Source organism: Drosophila bipectinata, chromosome 3L (assembly GCF_030179905.1).
Source record: "Drosophila bipectinata strain 14024-0381.07 chromosome 3L, DbipHiC1v2, whole genome shotgun sequence".
Lineage (NCBI taxonomy): Eukaryota > Metazoa > Arthropoda > Insecta > Diptera > Drosophilidae > Drosophila > Drosophila bipectinata.
In genome coordinates this window covers 9,556,047-9,577,721 of record NC_091738.1, presented here as the reverse complement: position 1 = coordinate 9,577,721, position 21,675 = coordinate 9,556,047, and the positions used below count along the sequence as shown (strand labels likewise).

At 37.4% G+C, this 21,675-nt stretch overlaps 1 protein-coding gene across 5 annotated transcripts in view; it reads left to right on the top strand.

Moving 5' to 3' along the window:
* Mob2 (MOB kinase activator 2) overlaps positions 1-21,675 on the top strand; it is a 37,509-nt gene that overhangs the window by 1,702 nt on the left and 14,132 nt on the right. Inside the window, exons 1-2 of one of the 5 annotated variants that reach the window (XM_043209615.2) lie at positions 9,037-9,223; positions 16,761-17,589. The exons of 2 other annotated variants lie outside the window; for them this stretch is intronic. In XM_043209615.2, the coding sequence (XP_043065550.1) occupies positions 16,898-17,589 (692 nt within the window). In that variant the 5' untranslated portion in view covers positions 9,037-9,223; positions 16,761-16,897. Of the gene's footprint in view, positions 1-2,569; positions 2,950-9,036; positions 9,224-16,760; positions 17,590-21,675 lie in introns of those variants that run through there. 2 more of the 5 variants (XM_070279328.1, XM_017234461.3) reach the window with 2 other exon arrangements.

The following is a 21,675-nucleotide window of genomic DNA, read 5'->3' as shown; positions in this document are numbered from 1 at the left end:
CCTCTTAACAGATTTTACAAACTTGTATAAATATTATTTTCTTAATTATTGTTTTACTAAATATTATTTAATAAATATTAATCATATAATAATGACTATTTATGATTTTTGGGATATATTTTGGGATTTTTTAAATAAAACTCATAATGATTAAGGTCCCTGTTATTAGGTTAATATTTTTAATAAATTTTTTTATCGCTCTCTTTAGCAAAATAAACACAGAAAAAAAACACATCAAACAAGAAAAAAATGAACTCAAATTTAATAAAATAAAATAAAATATAATAAAATAAACACTACAATGTTTCTACCATAAATTATTATATTTATTATAAATTATTAAGATATATATATATATCCTTATAAACACCCTAATCCTAAAGAAGGTTTAAAGGTTTAAACCAAAAATCCAAAAAAAAAACCTTTTTCCAAGAACCTCTATACCTTTAACCCCTAACCTCTAACCCTAATTAAACCTCCCCGCCATATGTCTTGAATACTCTTCCCCTAATCTGCCAGTCTTCCAGCTAATCTACGACCTAAGGGATGTTAATCCACAACTTTTTCGCTAAACCTGTTTTGGAAACCGAACCAATTAAAGGACTTATCCCAGAGAGACACGCAATTAAAGGCAATTCAGTGATTAGACTAGTGATTAGAGTAATAAGGAAGTCGAGTTGATTAGAAAGACTGGTCTGGTCTGGACTGGACTGGACAAATGAAGACCCCAACAGAGCCCCATCTGACAATTTGTTGATTACGTTGTGTTTTATTCTCTCCTGCCTAGCTAGCCCTATATATGTATGTATATATATTTATATAGGTGCTTGGATATAGTAGAGGGGGGGACACTGTCGCAGCATCCAAATAGGCAAAGGAACACAAACGACAACAACAAACGATGTGAGAGCAACAAAGAACAAACAAATTGTGTCACATGTCACACCCCATACGCCAAAAAAAAAAGGGGAAAAGTACACATCAGTTGATGGCTTCTCTGCCAGCGGAGGACAACATCATACGAGTACCAGTATCTCCATGTGGGGTTTACTTTTATTTCCCCTCCCCGCTCCTCTCCTTTTTTTTTGGATGGACTGGGCCTGGACGTCATCACCCTCCATTGGAGCGGAGGGGTTTCATTAGACGGCAGCAGCAGGCAGCAGGGCAGACCTGCCAGGCAGAACAATTAAAAATGTGGCAAGAGGAAAGCTATCGATTTTTTTCGTGCCTCCCCCCTTGGAAGGGCTGCCCCATCTACGAGGAGGAGGGTACTGAGCTACTCTCTGAGGAAGTGTTCTACAGGGAATTTTAGTTAGATTTATGGGAATCTATAAAAATAAATATTTTATTCAAAATTTATCTTGTAAGGTGAAGAAAAAGGAAGAGAGCTGGAGATATTAAGAGCCTCACTTAGGAGGAGGTGTTTGAAGTTCGAAACAGGCCAGAAACATTTGAAATATTTATTTTTTATTTAAAATCCAAAATAAATTTAAATATTGTCATAAAAAAGATAGAATCTAGATTTATGAAAAGGTAATAAGTTTAAAAATAAATCTAGATTGGAAATATATATTATGTAAAGTTTATAAAAATTTGTAAAAATAGGACAAAATTAGTATGTTCTCCAAAAAAAAATTAAGAATTTCTTGTTTAAAAAAAATTGTATTCTTAAGAATTTATTTTTAAGGTTTTGTAGAAATTTTCCAATACTTTATAAGCAACCCTCTCGGATCCGCTGATATATTTGAAATATTTATTATATAAAGTTTTTAAAAATTCGAAAAATTGAAAAATTTGTATGTTTTTAGAAGGAAATTAAGAATAAACAAAATTTATTTTTAAGCTTAATTTAATAATTATTATTATTTTTATTATGATGAATATTATTTTTTAAGATTTTGTATATATTTTTGAGTAGTTTATAAGCTACCCTCGCTGTTCCACAGATAAATAATTAAAAATAAACCTTAATTTGAGATATTTATTATATTAACTTTAAAAATAATATAAAAAATTATGATAAAATTGTATGTTATTCAAAGCAATTTATAAATTTCTTGAGTAAATGAGTCTTATTTTTAAAAATTAATTTTTCATTTTTTTTTTTTTATATTTTCCAATACCTTATAAGCAACCCTCGTTGTTCCGCTGCCAGCGTGTGCATTCCGGCAGCCTTGAAGCGCACTTAGTACAACTCTAATTGAATTAGCCGGCAACGGGTGCAAGTGCAACAAAAAAAAAGGGAAAATTGCAAAAAATAAAAACAAAATAAATAAAAAAAAAAGTGTGAAAGAAAAACAGTAAAGAAAAAGCATAAATAGCCAACGAGAGAGAGAGAGAGGGGGAAATAGGAAAGGGCCAGCCTTAGTTGGAAACCATTGATTGACAGCCCCATCCGAGGGGGGGCTTGGGAGGCCGAGGGGCGTGGCTGAAATCACTAAACAAAATCAATTTCCTTCGAAGAAGGTTGCTGCACCACACCCCATGCGGCATGTGGCATGTGGCAGTCAGTTGCAGTCGAGCGGCGGAAGCGTTTAGTTCCGAGTTCCGTGGTCCAAGTCCCGAGCTCCAAGTCCCCAGGGCCATGAACTGGGCTCTCTCCAATCTAACGGGCGGCAATCGCGTCAGCCGTGCGATCCTGGTCCGCTACTCCTCGGTTCCATTGGCCGATGCCGGCGATGGATCCTCCACTGCCCCCCAAACGCCCACCGCCTCCACGCCCCGGCCCTCGGCGTCGCACTCTTCGCTATCGTCCACGTTCGCGGCCACCTTCCTGCACGCATCTTCGCGCCACATTCCGGGACGGGCAGTGCCGCGCCAGAATGCCAATGGCGGGGCAGGTGGCGCCTCCTCGGGAGGCGGGGCGAGCGGTGGGCCAGGTACTGGGGGCCCAACGGCGCAACTGTCGCTGCCACTGGATGTGGAGGAGACCGTCACTTGCTTTTGTCGGTAAGCTTTCAGGGAGAAAGTGAGGAAATGAGATTATGAAGGAAGGATGGGAGGGAGGAGGGGGGCCTTTAAGGAAATTAAAATTGAATCCTGTTATGGTTCATTAAAGGGACATCCTTTGGCTTATTAAAGGAGGCCTTGGGTAATGGAAGTAATCAAGGAGGAATGTTTGTGGTTAAGGGGGGGTTAAATAAATAAATGAGTATAAAGCTCAATAGCTTTATTATAATTAACTTTTTAAAACAAAGGAGTAGGCTTTTGAAGAAAGGTTTCTATTTAAAATTCCATTAAAATCTTAAAGTTTTCTTAATTTTAGTCAAGTTTCTATTTAAAGTCAAGACTGATTCAGGAATTACTTAAAGCCTATGGGTGGTACCTATTATAGGTACCTTTTATAAGAATGTTCTTACAAACTTCCTTAAAAAGGTGACTTTCTAATAAAAGTATGTATATTTTTGCAAAGAAAAGGTTTATTAAAGGCTTCTTATAAAGAAAACCCCCTAAAATTCCCATAAACCTCCTCTAAAAATATCCAAACCACTAGTCTGATTTTTCTTTCCCCACCGAATCTCCCTAATTGGCTTGAAAATCGTGGAAAACTCGCGAAAAACTGCGTCGTTTCTAGGGACTCCCTTCTACCAACTCCAAGTCCCAAGTCCCCCCCAAAGGGTCTCTGCCTCTCTCTCTCCCGAGAACAGCGGAAGGAAGAGAGTGGTTTTTAGCAACCACTAGGAAGAGAGTAATATTCCATACTCTCGCCCTATCACATCTGCTCTCAGCGGGCAAAGTTCGCAAACAGCTGATTTCTGTGTCTGGCTATCAATGTTTTTTGTTTTTATTTTTGTTATTGGATTTTCCCTCCCTCTCAATACCCCTCCTACCCCCTTATGCTTCTTGTAAATTATTAAATTTGCGACGCAGTTTTCCTTGGTCTGCTTTGTAGGGTTTCCATGTTGCAGAGAAACCCCAACGATTTTTAGGAGGGTGCTGCTACTGCGGCTGGTGATTCACACCTCAAGGCAAATGGTGCATACACATTCGCAGTTTGCCACATTGACCTCCCTCCCTTGTCCCCCTTGCCCCCTGGCCTCCTGTCGGGCCTTCGCACACGCCCCCTTTCGTTAAATGGCGACACATAAATCACGCAGTGCCATGTCCGCGACGCATATCCAAGTCCCCCGCACTCTGGGTTGGAAAATTTAATCTTTTAAATATTAAATTTGCATTTTTTGAAAGGGGTTTGTTGGGATTGGAAATAAATATATTAATTTAATAACACTATCATACAGTAGGAATTTTTAAAATAGATACAATTATTGGATATATAATGACAAGCTTTTGGTTAATAAAGATGGGGTTTTGTGGGAAATATACAAATTATATGAGGAAAAGATATAAAGAAGATACATATTATATAGAAAATAAGTTATATCTCATGAGAAATACATGATATCATATGAAAAATGGGTTATTTTTTAAAATAAATGTATCTTATCCTATGAGAAAGAGATGTTTTACAAAAAAAGATGCGAGAATTAGATAATATCATTCGAAAACATAAAAAATAGATGATATTTTATTAGAAATTGTACATTTTTATAAGAAATTTATCATATAACATATCTAGGTAGATAGATAGATACATCTAAGAGATAGATCTAAGACAGGTAGAAAGATATTCTATAAGAAATATAGAACAGATATTATAGATAAAATAAATAATATATAGATGGTTATTTAGACTGTTAATAGTTATGGGAAATTGAAAATATGAGAAATAGATAGTATCATATGTGAAATAGATGATATCATATGGGAAAAGGTATATTTTGATAAAAAGATAATATAATACATGATATAAATAATAATACTTAAGAATATGATTGTATCTCTATTAGAAATAGGTAGGTCATAATATATCATATGTATAAGAAATAGACTATTTTATATGAAAAATAGATTATATGATATGAGAAATGTATAATATTATATGAAAAACGTAAGATATCGTATAAGAAATATAAAGTCTTATGAGTATTAGGTAATATTATATGAAAAATGTAAAATTTGTGAGAAATATAAGGTATTACACGGGAAAGACGTGATATCATATAGGAAGTAGATGATATCTTAAGCTAGATAGATTATATAATGCAATTAAAGGGATATTATCATATGATAAATTGGTAGTAGGTAATATGTCATATAATATAACATATGATAATAGGCCATGTTTCTTCTTTAAAAATACGAAAAATAGATAATATTATATGAGAAATGTGTCATATGATATTATCAAGTAAGAAAAAAGTAACTACATACTATCTGTACATATTTAATAAACAGATAAATATTATTATACATCTACATTTAGTTTTTCACATAGGAATAAATTCTCGATAAATTCATATAGAAAATAAATGATAAACTTAATTTCGTAAAAAAAAAAAAAACTCCATTAAAATGTGTAATAAAATAATCAAAGCACACCAGTAGTCCTAAAAAAAAACTCAACTGTTTATTGTTTCTCCGTTCTTAAGTTTTTTAAGGTTTTTTTTATTGTTAAAGTGTTTCGAAAACGATAAGATTTTTATAGCCACTATTTTGACAACTACTGGGTATGCTTATGTGGCGCTCATTTGGGATTCATTGTTTTGCTGATATTGTTTTTTTTTGTAAATTTTTTTTGTATTTTTTTGCGCATTTCCTAATTTGATGGCTAGCTCTGACGTCACTGAGAGTGCGCATGACCCGCAACAGCAGCAACAAAACAACGGCAACACTTAAAGCAGCAGAAATAGCAGCAGAAGCAGCAGCAGCGCAGTAACTACAGTAACGCTGGCAGCAACATCTTGATACGCTTTGTTGTTGCCGTTCCGTTCCGTCTTATTTATGTGGTGGCGTGACCGACTAAACGGAACTGGCCCCCAGCCCCACCCCCTAACACATCTCCCCACTACACTAAGAGAAACAAACCGAGAAAGAGAGATGTTAAGAGAGATGAGTGTTCTGATCAGAGTAATCTTTTGGTTTGGTTTGGTTTAACTTTTAATATTTTTGTTTATTATAATTTTTTTTTAAGTGTAGCAAAACTAGAAACGTATCAACAACAACAACATCATCCCAGGCACGGCAGCAATAAAAACAAATCACACCAAACAGCGAAAGAGAGAAAGAGAGGCAACGAGTGGGGGAGCAACATTATTGAAAATTGTATTTTCTTTGCATACTTATGCAGTTAGTTTGTTTGTTTTCCTTATTTTTCTCGGCCAGGCCAGGACCAGGAAGCAGTGCCTCCTTAACTCTTTCACTTTGCAATTAAGCTGGGAAGTTGCAGGAACAACAAACAATCATAAATCAAATATTACGATTACGGAGGGAACAAATAATGCAAAAAATAATGTCCAATCATTGATGAGATGATGTAGAACTTTTCCGGGGATTAGAAATTCTAAATAAATACCACAATTAGCAAGGCAATGGTAAAAGCCATGAATTATAATCAAATACAGTTTCGAATCAAATCATAACTTATCTAAAGTCAATATTTATTCCATAGATTGTTGCTTTGAAAGCAAAAATCATATCAATTTCTGATTCCCTTGTGGGAATTTTGGGGAATATTTTATGGACATTGTACGTCAAATAAACAACTTGAGTACTTCGGTTTCAGACACACAAGTAGTTCATAGTATATTTAAACTTTTGGGAGGCAGTGTTTGAACTTTTGGGACCCTATTCGGGTCGGTCCTTATTACTTTTCTTATTTATGGGACTTGTCATAGTATTTATTGAGAGCAGAAGGATAACTAGAGGTTGCTTTACCAAAGTAATTATTGGAAAATGAGTTTATTGCTTAGGATGCATGATTGTGACATGATGTGACATGTTTGGACATGAATTATTCCACAAATCCTTGAAATCAAGTTATATTATTAATAATAAATATATTTAAATGGGAAACTAGGGTAGGAAAATTAGTTCATTGATAAGAACACATTATAGGACATGCTAAGACATGTTGTGACATGTTTGGACATAAATTATTACACAAAGCCTTCAAATCTAGTTAGTATATAGAAGATAAATATGTTAAAATGAATAATTAGAGGTTGATTTTCAAAGGAAATACTGGAAAATGAGTTTATTGGTTAGAATTCATGACAAAAGACATTCTAGGACATGTTGGGACATGAATTTTATTCAAAATCCATCGATTCAAGTTACTTTTTAAATATTTACATATTTAAATCTTAAAAGGGTACAAATAAGTCGCTTCTAAAAAGAGAAATATTGGGAAATGGCTTAAAATACCTACTATGACATGTTGCGACAAGAATGAACATGAATTATTCTAAATTATTATAGATCCTTCAGGCAGATCCTTCAAGCCAAGTTCCCCTATAAAGCATATATTGAATTGAACTGACCCCTGGTGGTCTCTTCTCCGCTTTGTGGCAAGTAGTTTACCTTTCCACTTCTTTCGAAATTTCTGTAATCCAAAGATCGCGATCGTGTGCCGCGTTTTTTTTTTCTATTTTTACCATTTTTTTTTCTTAACTGTCCGCCGGCAAGAGTCGCTGCCATAAGTAATGGGCACAAAGCAATTCGAATAATGGCAAGTAGCTGCTGCAGTTGCACCGCTAGAAAGCAGCCAAGCGTTGCAGTTGCAATTGCAACTCAGCGATAGAAAGAGAGAGAGAGGGCATATAATCCTAAGAAAAGAGATGGGTAGCACGGACACGGATCAGATGTTCCATTAGCAGTGTTTGTAAGGCATTTTGGAGGAGAATTGGATGCGATGCGAATGAACTTGCCGCCACTGCTGATGTTGCATGGCGGGCGGTCACAGGTGCTCTCGAGAATCGAAAGATTCCTTCTTTCCTCTATCCGCTTCTCACCTTTGCGACCTCTTCCTCTGCCGCTGTCTCTCTCACGCTCTTTGACCGACAGCTGCTTGCCAATACACTTGAAGAAATACTACTTTTTGATTCAATTTCAAAGAAAATATATTTAAAATTATTATTTCCAGTGTAGTTTCAACTTTATTTGCTGTGAATGACGAAGTGTTTATAAGGTTTTTTGTTTTTTTTTATTTGGAACCCGATTCCAAGTAAGTCTGGCTATCAAATGCAGTTCCTGTGTTCTTCGTTCTTCATTCTTTCCTTTCTTCTTGTTTGATTTCTTCCTCATCCCCCCCCACCAGCGTGATAATTGCACCCCGGGGAGCGTTGAAGGGGATGTGGATGCTCTTTTATGCGGGCTTGGGGTCATCCCATTGATAAGAGCTCTCCGGAGGGTCTATTTGTCTTAAAGGATTCCATTTCTTAACGTCTTTTTAATCAAATTACATTTCTCTTTCTTTCAGGTGAGTAATGGACTAATTTTGTCAAAGGAGTTTACCCAAAATGAGGTTATTTTATGGTCAAGTAGTGGGTAAGATTTAAATAATATTAATATTGTAAGCTTAAGATTATAAGTCTTCCATTTCTTCAAAAAATCATTGATACAAATGTCTAAAAAGAAGAAAAATCAAGTTTAGTAGTAGATAGAAGCAAATTCTACTACTTTTCTACTACCTTTGTTAGTCTGGCAACTCCACTGCGTCAGCTGCTGAGCATCAACACAGCTGATGAGAGAGAGAGAGAGCTCGCGTGAGAGCCAAAAGCCGTCAAACAAGTGGTCGGAAGCAGGCACACCAACACAAACACAGTTCGGCCATGTTTGTATGCAAAACACGCTCTTTCCGCTAGAGAGCAGCTGACTCTCCCTCTCTCACCTTAGCATCAGCAGTAGCAACCATCATCGTCATCTTTACTGAGTGCTCTGCTTTCGTTTGCCTGTTTTATACACACATACATATACATTTACATATATATAGACTTATATATGTATATATTTTGTATTGTGAGAGTGTTGCCGATGTTGTTGTGGACTGGTGTTGCTGTTGCTAGCCGTAATAACGAAACAAGTAGTAGTGGCAGCAGGCCCAGCCAGCCAGCCAGCCAGCCAGTCAGTCCAAGAGGCACACTCACTCACTATAGAAATTTCCTTTGGCCGGGTCGGTCGAGAGCGGTGGTCGCAGGTCGTCGGTATCATCGATATATCGTTTCGTCGGAATTGTTGTTTTGAGGCGCCGCCGCCATCGGTTGCAACTTAGCGACGCAGTTGAAACATCACCGTGAAATGTTATAGAAAAGTGCTTAAATAAATAAATAATAAATTATTATTAAAAATTATTTAAACAAATTATAAAAAAAAAGGCATTAAAAATGTAAGAAAATTTAAAAAAAAAGGAGTATCTAAAAGGCCTAAAGTTTTTTGTGTGTGTCTGTGTGTGCTTTTCTGTGAAACTGTGTCATTCACTGCGAAAACTGCATTCAAGTTTTTTGTTGTTGTTTTTGTTGTTTTTTTCTCGTCTTCTTTTCTGCAACTATTGCTGGTTAGCTGCCACGGTTTGTTGCTTCACTGATTACGCGCAATGCAGCAGAAGGCAGTAGCACTAGTACTAGTACTAATACTAGTAGTAGTAGGCAGTAGGCAGAAGAGGAGCAGCTGAGAGTTCAGTTGCGAAACCGGCGAAGCGCGACTGTTGCCAATGCAACGCTTAGAATTGGCACACCACAACAACAACAACAACTACTGTTACGGTACATTCATGTTGTTTTTGTTGTTGCATGCCACCACCACTACCTATATATATTTTTTTTTTTTTGCTGAAAACTTATCCATATTGTTTTAACCACTTCCTTTGCCGCAGCGGCAGGAACTTGCTTCCTCCCGGGCTTCCTGTCTGTCTTCCTGTGACCCCCGCAACCCCCGAAGCCCTTGTAGTCCTCGCATTGTCAGGTGTTTCCCCCTCCACCCCTCTTGGTCTTGGTCTCGACGCCTACCAGCAGCTTGTTATTTCTCACACCTACCTGGCAGGCCTTCCCCTAACCCCCTGATACCCTTTGACCTCCCTACAAGCTCTACTAAGCCCTATATCGATTTTTTTTGGGTCACATGCTAAAAATTGCAAAAAGTAAGTGGGGGGGGGGGGGGGCTTTGTGGGTTTCCCTTTTAAGCCAAAAAGAGAGAGTGTTTCTTATATAATATATGTATTACTAGAAATACTAAGATATATTAGGGAGAGTACTTAGAATGGAGACCTGTTATTGATTTTCCGCCACTTTTCTCACGGTATTTTCCCATTAGGCTTTATATACAATAAAGTCTAGTTATATATTTCTGGAGGTATATAGATTAATCGATTTCTAAACCCCCTTTGATAAGGATATTCACAGTTATAACCACCTGGGGGGGATAAATCTTTCTACAAAGTGGGTTAGTTAGTTAGTGGCGACCCCGAAAATGCCCGTTTCCATTAAACCGTTATGCCATACACACTACATATATAGAGATATCTATATATATTAGTATTCCAAGGCATATGCTGCCCGGCAGCTTCTTCCAGACACACAAACCTATCTATCTATCTATGTATATCATGTCATCCCATTGCATGTGCACCTCTCTAGCCATCTCTTTTCTATTGCTTATAGCCTTCTCTTTCTGGGCAGTCTTCCTGCTTGAGCTGTTGTTGAGAAACTAGTTTTTATTTCTTTTGATACCAATAATTCTACAAAAAGGGGGTATATAGAGGGGGGTTTATATTATTATTATTTTCTTTATGACTTGGCAGTTTTTGGTTTCGACTGCCGAATGCTCGTTTGACCTTTAACGGTGTTGGGGCGACTGCTCTGGTTCATAAATTACTACAAAAAATCAGCAACAATTAAGTGAGAAACACTCGCCGTCGCATTACTAGAAACACTTCTGAGAACAGTCTTCTGCGAGGTGGGTGAGAGGAGGTGTGAAGAACATACAAATTGGCTTCAATGCGAGTTGAAGGTTAAGTGCCTCCAACAAGACGGAAATTGAATTGTTTTCTTTGTTTTTTTTTTCAAACCATTTTTAAGATTTTTATTTAAGAAAATTATTCACAAAAAAAAAATGTTATAATATATCATCTTTTTTTTTTGTTTTTAGAGAACTGGGAACTAGGTGCTTTTATAAATAGCCTTTAAGGCCCGAGGCAGCCACACGAAAAGTGTCAATGTCAGCCCCCCCCTTAAGCCCTCCCCAAACAAGCCAAATCGAAACCAAACGGAAAAAATCGAAGAGCCCGTGCTAAATTTATTATTCAGCTGTCGGCATTGTTGTCGTCCTTTTCCTCCCAACAAACAAGAATATATATATATATGTATCTCATATTTGATAAATTATACATCCTAGTTGGCAAAAACAAATTATAATAAAAATAAAAATAAAAGAAAAAGAAAGCCATTCCGTGCCGCCTTCACCTTTCCCACCAGAAACACGCGCCACTAATTGCAAGCATTTGCAGCTGAAAAGTGACGGGGCAGCACTACCTATAGATACAGATACAAATACAGATACATTTACAAGTGCATAATTACAGATAGAGATACATGTATTAGGAGGCCACGCACTTTTCGGCCAAAAAACATCCAAATCTCCGAGCATCCGTGTTGCAATACAACGCCCCCGTCCATTTCTGTGGGATTTGTAACAGCCTCCCCCCCACAAAAACAGCACTCGAGATGTGACCCACTCGGCTCCCACCACAACAATGTTGTCATCCTCCCTCCCCCCCCCCTGATGACCAAAAGAAGACACTCTGGGGTCTCGGCGCCATCAAAATTTATGAAAAACGAATATGTTTTATTTTTTTGTATTTTTTTCATTGTTGACTTATTGCCTTCCTTAGAGCCGGATAGTTGGATGGCCGGATAGTTGGATGACTGTGTTCGTGTATCTTGTTAACATGGCCGACTACATTTTGTGCATTTTGAACAGCGTTGGGGCTGAAATGTTTTAAGGAGGAAGTTTCCAATGCATCTCAGAGCAGAGTTCGTAGCTCATCATTGGAATTATGCGCATTTTTATGTTAAACACTACAGTGGAACTACAATAAAAAGGAAGAGGAAGTGATGGTAGGAGAGATGGGATTAGAACTTAGATAGGGAAATAAACAAAATAGAAGTAGGAAATCAAGGGGTTATAGACATGATATAACTAGAGAACAGTATGGAGTATAGATTTTTATCAAAATATAATTTTTAAGACAATATAGAGATTATATTTTTGGGTAATAGAGTTATAAGGCGAACAGTACAGATACTTATAGGACTTGATTAGAATATAGTCAAAGTAGGAGTTATATATGACGTTTATATTATTCATAGATATAGTATAATAATATATGGAACGGTATGCTATAGATTTTTCTTAAAGGCATTATTTTTTTGACAAAATATAGATACAAGTTTGAGATAAAGATACCAATAGATGGTGAACTTTAGTTATTTTAAGGTAGAGATTCAAGTAGCTCCAAAGCAACAGACCAGGAATAAAAAATATAAGAAATAGTATCTAAAAATTATGTCTTATAGACATGTCTTATTTGGAATATGATCTTATAAAGACATAATGGTATAACTTTTAAAAAATTAAACAAAAATGTTATTTTTTATTAATTTGTTTGATAAAAATTTGTTATAAAAGTTAAAAAAAACTCTTAAATATGAGTTCTGAAAGAAGACTAAAAGTCATAAAAGAACTTGCAGTCTTTTATAGAACTTTAAGATCTTATAGAGGCCATTACGGAGTGGAACCTGCTTTATAGCCTTATAGCCTATATCTATAGATATATATATACTTAAAGCCTAACCTATAGATAACCTATAGAACTTAACATATAGTTCTTATAGACTCTACAGTGCCAAGCCCCCCTCTAGTTTCTAAAAGTTAAAACCCCACTACGTATACTCTTCCCACCACATTAGAGAGCCTCCAGTGGCCGACCCCTTAACTGTCGTCCAGTTACCCGCCCACCCGCCTCATCGGCGGACTATAATTATGCGGTTGTGCCCCTTTGATCAGCATGCCCCACTACCTCCTCCTTCCTCCTCCCTAGAAAGAGCGGCATCTTCACTGGTAACTGGAAACTGTTGGAAGAGTTTTCCCGCGACCGCCTCGGGGAAACAATTTTCGGCTACTTTTGCAATCGACTCCCACCGCTGGCCCGCTGGCTGGCTGGTTGGCTTTTCCTATAATTTCATCCAAAATTGAGTTAACGAAAATTACTATAATTTTGTGGGAAATTTTATGGGTCAGATTTAAGCTTCAGTAGTGGAGTTGTTGACAATGCGAGTCTCCGAGAGGCAAAAAATAAAAATAAAAAATAAAAAAAATAAAAATCCAAAAGTGGGTAACGCAGACGCGCCGCTGACCGCAGCACAAATTTTCCATATTTTTCATTTTTTATTTTGTTTTATTTTTTACTAATTTGCTTAATTAGCGCGACTCACACTTGGAGACCCCCGTCCGGATTTAATTGGGTCTATGTATTTATTTTTATTGTTTCTCTCTCTTTGGTAATTTCAGTTTGTATCTTCTTGGCCTGGCTTTTATTTTATTTTCAGTTTTTTTTTTGGCCTTTCTTATTTCTCTCACGTTTTGGGCCAAATACAAGTTTATGGCAAGAGCCTGAGACCTGAGAGCCATCGTCGTGAATGGTTGGATTCGGTCTGTCTTGGCCAGGTCTATAGTGAAGTGAAGTGGTATGGAGTGGAGAGACCCATTAATGCTGGAAACGTGATGTGCGGCGTTTTGTGTAACTCGCCGTGAGAACATCGCAGCTCTGCAATCGCTCCGGTTTCGCCTCGTTTTAGATGACAGCCGCGAATTGAACGTTTCAATCGCAACTCCCCAAGCCCCCCCTCCTACTACTTGTTGCACGTACTTGGACACTACTACTACTACTACTACCACTATCCCCATCGATCCACGGATCGGTTTTCTTTTGTCTTTCAGCTGCAAGACCATTCGCATCGGCGTTAATCAGTCAATTGTATGCGGCCTTCGGAGTGTGAAAATTGCTGCAATCGCAACAGCAACAGCAGCAGCTGCACATAGTCTATACTCCATGATCCATGATCCATGATCCACATGACCGCACTGAGCGATCTATCATTCTGTTCCAGGGCCGAGCCCTTGAATGGGAAAGGGGGCTTGGCCAATCGACGGATCTGATTGGGGAATAATTGATAATACAGACAGAGATGGTGGCTAATGGTTGTTCACTAAAAACTATATATTGTTTACCAAATTAGAGCATGGAACCCGGTCTTATAAAAGGGTTATAATGGGTAGTTAGGGGTAAAATTCTATTTAGGAAGAGAATGTTGTAATAATCTAGGAAAAGATAGTTGCTAGAGTTTCCTTATTCAAAATTTAGTATCGTATACCAAAACAGGGCACGGGACACAGTCTTTAAAAGGGTTATAATGATCCAGATAGATCTATATAGTCACCTAGACAAGGCTAGTTATGATAACTTAAAATAACTAGTTGCTAATAGTTTCATAATAAAAACTAAATATCGTATACCAAAATTCAACAAAGAACCCAGTCTTTAAAGGGTTATAATGATGCAGATAGAGCTATATATTCTTATAGGAAGACTTAGGGGATATGATTCAGAAAAAAACTAGTTGCTTAGAGTTACTAACTAAAAATTCAATATTGTATACCAAATTATATCACCGAACCCAGTATTTAAAAGTTTTATAATGATCCTGATAGATCTAAAATTGCAATAGTTAAAAAAAACTACCTTCTAATAGTTCCTTATTAAAAACTAACTATCGTATACCAAAACAGAACACGAACCCCGAGTGGGTTACAACGAGATAGTTGCACTTATTCAATTTCCACATTTATTTCCACTTAGCGGCACTCGTGTATTGGTAATATATGTGACCCCAAAGACGACTCTATCGTGATATACCCGGTTATAGGTATATCATCCGAGAGTGGAAACCGCAAGGCTAATTGCTTATGCACAGCGCATAACCTTGCCACTCCATGACACTTCTCGGTTGGCTGGAAACCCTTTCAAGACTAGGCAGCAGAGAAAGCTTTCATCATCATTGTAGAAGAATTGAAAAAGGAATGGAGGAGAATGGCCAAGACTAGCAACTCTACTTGGCTTTAATTGAAAATTCACAGTAATGCCAAGTTAGAAAACGACAGCTGCTTCGGATAAACACGGAAAATGGATGGAGGGGGAGGGTAGAGAGGGAAAATCCAGCACAGAAGAAAACACATTAAAATAATATAATTATTTTTGTTTTATTCCATCGTCTTATCGTCTCTTCTCGGCTTGAAGCTTGTAGCTTGTAGCTTGAAGATTTCCGCATGCTTTGTCAACCGTGAACAGGCACGAACTTTCATTTTAAAATTCTCGAAGCGTGTTGAGACCCCCTCCCACTTTGCTGGTTAGAGGAGGTAACCCCCAGCACCTCCCCAAAAAAAAAAAAATCTCTCCCAAATCTTGGAAAGCTTTCATGGTTGCCAGGTTGACTTAATTCTAACGATCATGACTAAGCTGATCTGAGAATACTATGCCCTGTAATTCGCAAATCGTAGAAAGTTAAGAAGTGACTTATACTTTCGATTATGGTACATTTTTAAAGGGGGGGTACTAACCCGAGATGTGAAAGTCTGTTACTCCCTTGGGTGTCGAAAAATATTGGAAGGCCACTCCATTTTTCACACCTTTTTCTTTTCATTTTTTTCTTGAGATATTGGTGGATATCTCTGACTGCCTTGGTCTTGGTCGTCATCTGGCACTGAATCACTGGGCTTTTGGCTCATCGGTCACGTCGTTCCACGATAAGTCTGAGTCTCTTATGTCATGTGCCGGGGAAATTCTACAGCATACTCATAATAAGCTTCGAGATGCTAAGAAGCATGTGTCATATATAATATATATTCTGGAGGGAGATAAGTCTATCGCTTGGTTTATAATTTTGGGTGTCCGGCGGATATGTTGGCTTGGAATTCCAAAAGTGATTAGGATTCGGAATTCTGAAGGTTTCTGGCTGGCAATGACCTTTCCCGATAAGACCCCTAAGCCCATCCATTACTTGCCAGTATTTGGGTGAAGGTTATCGGGTGAGGGGGACTCCTTTCCAGTTTCTGTTGGGCCTCCAAGACTACCAGCTCCAAACCAGACCAGCTCCCAAAAGATTGCGTAAGCTTGGCTGGATGATGCCGCCTCTTACTTTCTTTTTCTTTTAAGGTTTTTGGCTCAACTTGTGCCTTAAAAAAAGACCTCTTCTTTCTTTATTTATTTATTTATTTGTACTTTTAAGCCTCAAGGCTTGTTGTTCCCTTGGGTATTTGCATTAATTATGAAGTCAGAGCTCAAGAAATTAGCAGTTCAGCATTGAATTATAATTCATTTTTAACATATATGTAAGGGGTGTTTAGCTTCCAACATTGCAAAAAATATGTATTATTTTATTTTTGGAATCTAGAAACTCAAGCGATATAGAGAAATACTACAGCACATACATAGATATATAGAATTATATATAAACCTCAAGCTAAAGAAGTGTGATGAGTGGGATTGGATTATTTTTGGGGGCCTGTTTGAAGAGAATTTATTACAAAATCTGGTGGGGATTAGCTTCGAATTAGGCCTTTCGTCAACTTAAAGACCTCCAACTTCTAGCTATTCTTAGACTCTACAATCTGTTACCAATCATAGGGATTAGACCAAGTCGCGTGTTTCAATTCTTGATGGAAAATTTTCACAGTAAATCACCAGCACCACCACAGAAACTTGGCCAAAAGCGAAAATGGCCAACAAAGTTGAAAGTTCGCCTTAAAGCTTAAATACCCCTATTTGTTGATATTTTATTGTTAATTTTTTTGTTTCTTATTTTTCTGCTTAGCAGAAGAAAGTTCGACTTGAGAAAGAGTGAAAGATGGAAGAAACGATCAAACTGAATAAGATTATAAAGATTATAGCCAAAATAAGAGCTAGTAGCAGTGACTAAAAAGTGAAAAGAGTGAAAAAAAGTGACAGTGAATGATGTTGAGAGCGCCCACCCAGCACATCGTGCAACTTGGCTTTGGAACTGCTACTGCTACGGCAACTGCCCCAAAAAGTGGCAATACCAAAAATCAACGAAAATCCCTACTGCAGAGATTTCGTTACAAGGAGGAGACGACACATGAGACAACAGGATATTGCAACAAGCAGAAGCAGAAGCAACAGCAACATTCGAGCGACAAGTGTTTGTTATTCCTGACAACAGACATAGTTGCCAATAAAAAAAAGAAAGAGACTTGTAGCTACAATCTTGCCGCAGCTTTGAGGCGCAACAACAAAAAGACAAAAAAAACAGTGGCAACATCCACAGACGACGACGATAGTTGCCGCAGCATCAACAGCAACAGTAGCAGCAACACTAGTGGCAGCAGCAACAGCTTGTCTAATAGTTGCATTAACAATCATAACAACGCGGCTCATTATAGAAACAGTAACAGTAACAACAACAACTACATCAGTAATTACAATTGCAAAACAACTCAACAACAACAACAACAACATCGTTCCAGTAATATAAACAACAACCACTGTAGTAGTGGTAACCACCACCACCACATAATGTCACCCACATCCCAGGCCCCCACTCGAACCTCACTGTTCGATTCCTGTCACCGAAAGATACGCCTCATCGGCGGCGGTCCAGTTGCCTTCTTGGGCGGATTGGTTGCGTAAGTGTTGAAATCTGAATATAAATTAAGGTTTTCAAATGAAACAATAGACTTTGGAGATGATTTGTGGTTCTGATAGATAGAGGGTGGTGGCAGGGGGAGTCCCCACAATCCGGTCTTAATGCCAGTCTTTCAGGGTCATCCCCCCATCCAGTGTCAATCATCATTTCTTTAGTTATTAATTGGCCAATTTAATGAAATTTCATAAAAGACTGGATTAGCATACTTCTGAAACCGGTTCTTCCAAAAAAAAAAATAATAATAAATTAAAACTTATACTATATAGAGGTAGAGGTAGGTGGGTAGAAGTGTCTGCAGAATTTGATCACCATTTTTAGCTATAGCTAAGAATCTAAAAATGAATTATAATTTAGTTTAGTTATAAAATAAAAATAAGTCATTTTTAAAGGTAAATTACCATTTTAATATCATTATAGATGGTATATGGGTTTTATTATAGAGATCTTAAAGTTTATTTTAAAATACAGGCCTTAATTTATAAGTTAACTTTGTGGTACTTAAATATATGACTTTTACAAGACGAAAAACATATTTTTACAGATTTTCACTTCAATGGGTTAAATGTTAAATCTATGTTAATATCATGGGGTTCTTAACTTATATTTTGAAATATTGACGTTTATACTAAATATGATTTTTGTAGAAATAAAGTATTTACTTTTTGGGGAATGAAATCCGTAATGTTCCAAAGTTTCACTTTAATTGGTCAAATATTGCATAATCTATGCTAATATCATAGGGTTCTCTAACATATATCTTCAAATTAAGATATATATCTGGCTTTAAATTAAATGACATTTTTGTGAAACTAAAATATATGTTTTTTTGGGAACGAATGGGATATATTTCCAGAGTTTCATTTCTATTGGTCAAGTATTCAAAAGTTTAAACTAATACCTTAGGGTATTGGTTAGGGTCCTATCACAAAACTTCAAATAATGGCTTTGAATGAAATGCCATTTTTGATATTTAGGTCTTTTATGATAAAGTTCTTCAAATCCTATAAGGTTGAAGAAATGGATAATCAGTTTTGGTAGAATAAAAGCCTTTAGAAAAGATATAAAATATTATAACAATGAAACAAAATCATAAATACTTATAGACTGCTTCCAGGCACCTTAGTACCATGGCTAATAATAATTACCATTAATATCCCAGCATTAACAGCAAGCTCGTTACCCACTTTCTAAGGTCGAGTCGGAGGCAGAATTGCACAAAGTAATAATTTGTCGGAATTAGGGAAATACTTAAGGCACCTCCGTGTCAGGCAGGGGTCGAACAAAGGAACCGAAATCTGAAATCCAAAAACAGAGCATTTACTCATTTTTATGGCTTTAATTGCGAGCATTTCTCAAGCTTTCAAGCTAGTGTTGTGTTTTGTGGAGTTTGTGGAGGTGACCACCAAAAGCACTTTGTGTGCAAATTCAAGGTTCAAGCGGCAATTAAAACATGGCCCGAAACAAACAGCAACAAAAATAGAAAAAAAGAAACAGAAACAAAGGCGGCAGTAGTAGGCTTGAAGGTCACCAGAAAATGAGGTGGTGGTGACCCAAACTCTTGACTTGGGGAATGGTAACTTTTATTTTAGAAACAGCTGATGCTGATTCCGTCGATGATGCTTCCTTGTTGACTGAACTAAGCGGTTATCTGGCCTTATTTGAAAAGCAAAGTTAAATGAACTCTCGAATTACCGAGGTGAGACTCCGAGAGACACACAACCGCAAAGCGTTGACACTACCGAGTGCGCTGAACTGATAATTAGTTGAGAAACCAAATATTGACTCACATGAACACGAATACTATATAATCGTAAAGGTTCTTTGGTTTATTTTGGGGTCCAGCTTTGTTAATGCAACTCACATACTCCTCCAAAGCTAACCAGACAATGCCTAACAGTATGTCTTGTAGACACAGACCCTAAGAATCATATAACAAAACTCATTTGTTAGAGTTGGGTCGGAGTTGGGGAGGGGGGGAGCGCATTATGAAAACGATGATGATAAACCTGTCAGGCCCCAGAGACCCCCAGAGAGTGTCAATGGCACACTGGTAGCCACACATCAGAGGCCTCGTCCACAAAATTTACATAATAATACTCACCAGCTTTGATTGTCTTTGGTTTGCTTTGGTTTTCTTCAAGAAGTCTACATTTGAATGGAAAGAAACACCTATGTAAACAAATGGAAAATAAAGCTGACTTCATAAATGAGTAATATTGTGTTCGGCCCAAACCCCAAAGCCTCTAAATGGCCAACTGTACTTGGCACAAAGAGGCCTTACAAATTGGCAAAGCCGCAAACCATTACATAGTATATGCTAATTGGGTTTCTTATATATATATATATTGGGTATAGTTCTTAACATATACTTTCAAATATTTTCTTTAAATTAAATTTGAGGTTGGTGGTAGTGAAGCTTAGGATTTTTATGGATGAAATACATATATTTCTAGAGTTTCACTTTGAATGGTTAAAAATTACAGAATCTATGCTTATGTCATAGGGTTCTTAATTTTTATTTGGAAGTATTTCCCTTAAAATAAGTACGAGTATGATGGCACTATAGTATATTCCTTTTAGAGATGAAATACATGTATTTACTGAAGTTCACTGTAATTGGTCCAACATTCTAGAATCTATGTCAATATTATAGGGTTCTTAAGTATTGGGTTGAAGTATTTCCCTTAAAATAAGTGGGAGCTTGATGAAACTATAGTATATGCTTTTTAAAGACGAAATACACATATTTCCCAAGTTTCACTGCAATTGGTCCAATATTCTAGAATCTATGCTAATATTATAGGGTTCCTAACTTATTGTTGGAACTAACACCCCTCTATTTAATATTCACTAAATGGCCCTGAAGCATATACCTTTTATGTACAAAATACATCTCCACTTGCAGAGTTTCACTTGGCCAAATGCTTTGTTGGCCAACACACACATGTTACTTGCACTTTTTTTTTTTCGTGAGGTTTCTTTCTCTTGAGATCCGGGCCCGCTTATTAATCTCTGTGGCCACAACTTTCCTCTCCTGCCCTTTTGTCGGCCAGCTGCTCGACTCTGGCTCGTTGGGTTTTTCGCTCCACATGTTTGGCCGGCCATTTGGGCCTTATCATACGGCCAAGAGGCTAGCCAGCTTACCGTTTCTGCTCCAGCTGGTCTGCTGGTCTGATGGCTGGGCTAACGTTTTAATTTCCTGTCCCAATTTTATTTGTTGGAACTTTTATGGCTCGGCCATTTTTCTTGCTGCTGATTTACGATTTACGAGCAATCAATTTTTGCCAGAGATCTTCTGGTTAAGATGGCCAAGATTCTGGCCAGAACTGCCATTAGGGCGGACTGCTAATCATCTGGACTTTAACCCACAGCTGTCACAGCACCTTGGGCTTAAGCTTAAGCTCTCTTGTTCAAATAAGAACAGGTGCTGAGGAACAATGCTTAGATGCCGCGTTCATTGACACTCCACGCACTGGACCGGACTGACTGACTGACTGTCAGCTGTTGGGGAGACAAAGACAAAGCGCCTCCGGATCAGGCTGGAGAATTAGTGCAGCCAGCAGGCGTATCAAGGCACTCACCTCGAGTTCAAAGCCAGCCATGGAGAACGAAGTAATTAGCTGGCCAGGGTCCCTAAGAATCAGAACCAACAAGTGTTCCAAATGCCATTAGGCTTAGACTCGAGGGCTTTTTATAGAACAAGGTATACTAGGTGGGTTCTGATCCTAAAATCTTAAACAAAGCATTAGTCTTCTTAAAAAAATCTACTTTTCTAACTGCAATTAGTCATCTAAGCCATGTTCTAGTTAGAAATGACATCTTCCCCTCTGCCAAGACCCCAAAAAAAAAAACAGTTAGGTAAACTACCAAAAAAAACGGAACACAAATCTTGAAAGTACAATAAAATATCCAAGCAGCTGCCAGTAAGTGCAATTATTCGTTTGAACAAAAAAATACACAGAAACAATTGCCATAAAACTAAACTGGGCTCTTCTTGTTCGACCCCCGACTCCGACACCGACTCCGACACCGACTCCGACCTGAACCCCAACCCCGGGTTTTTTTT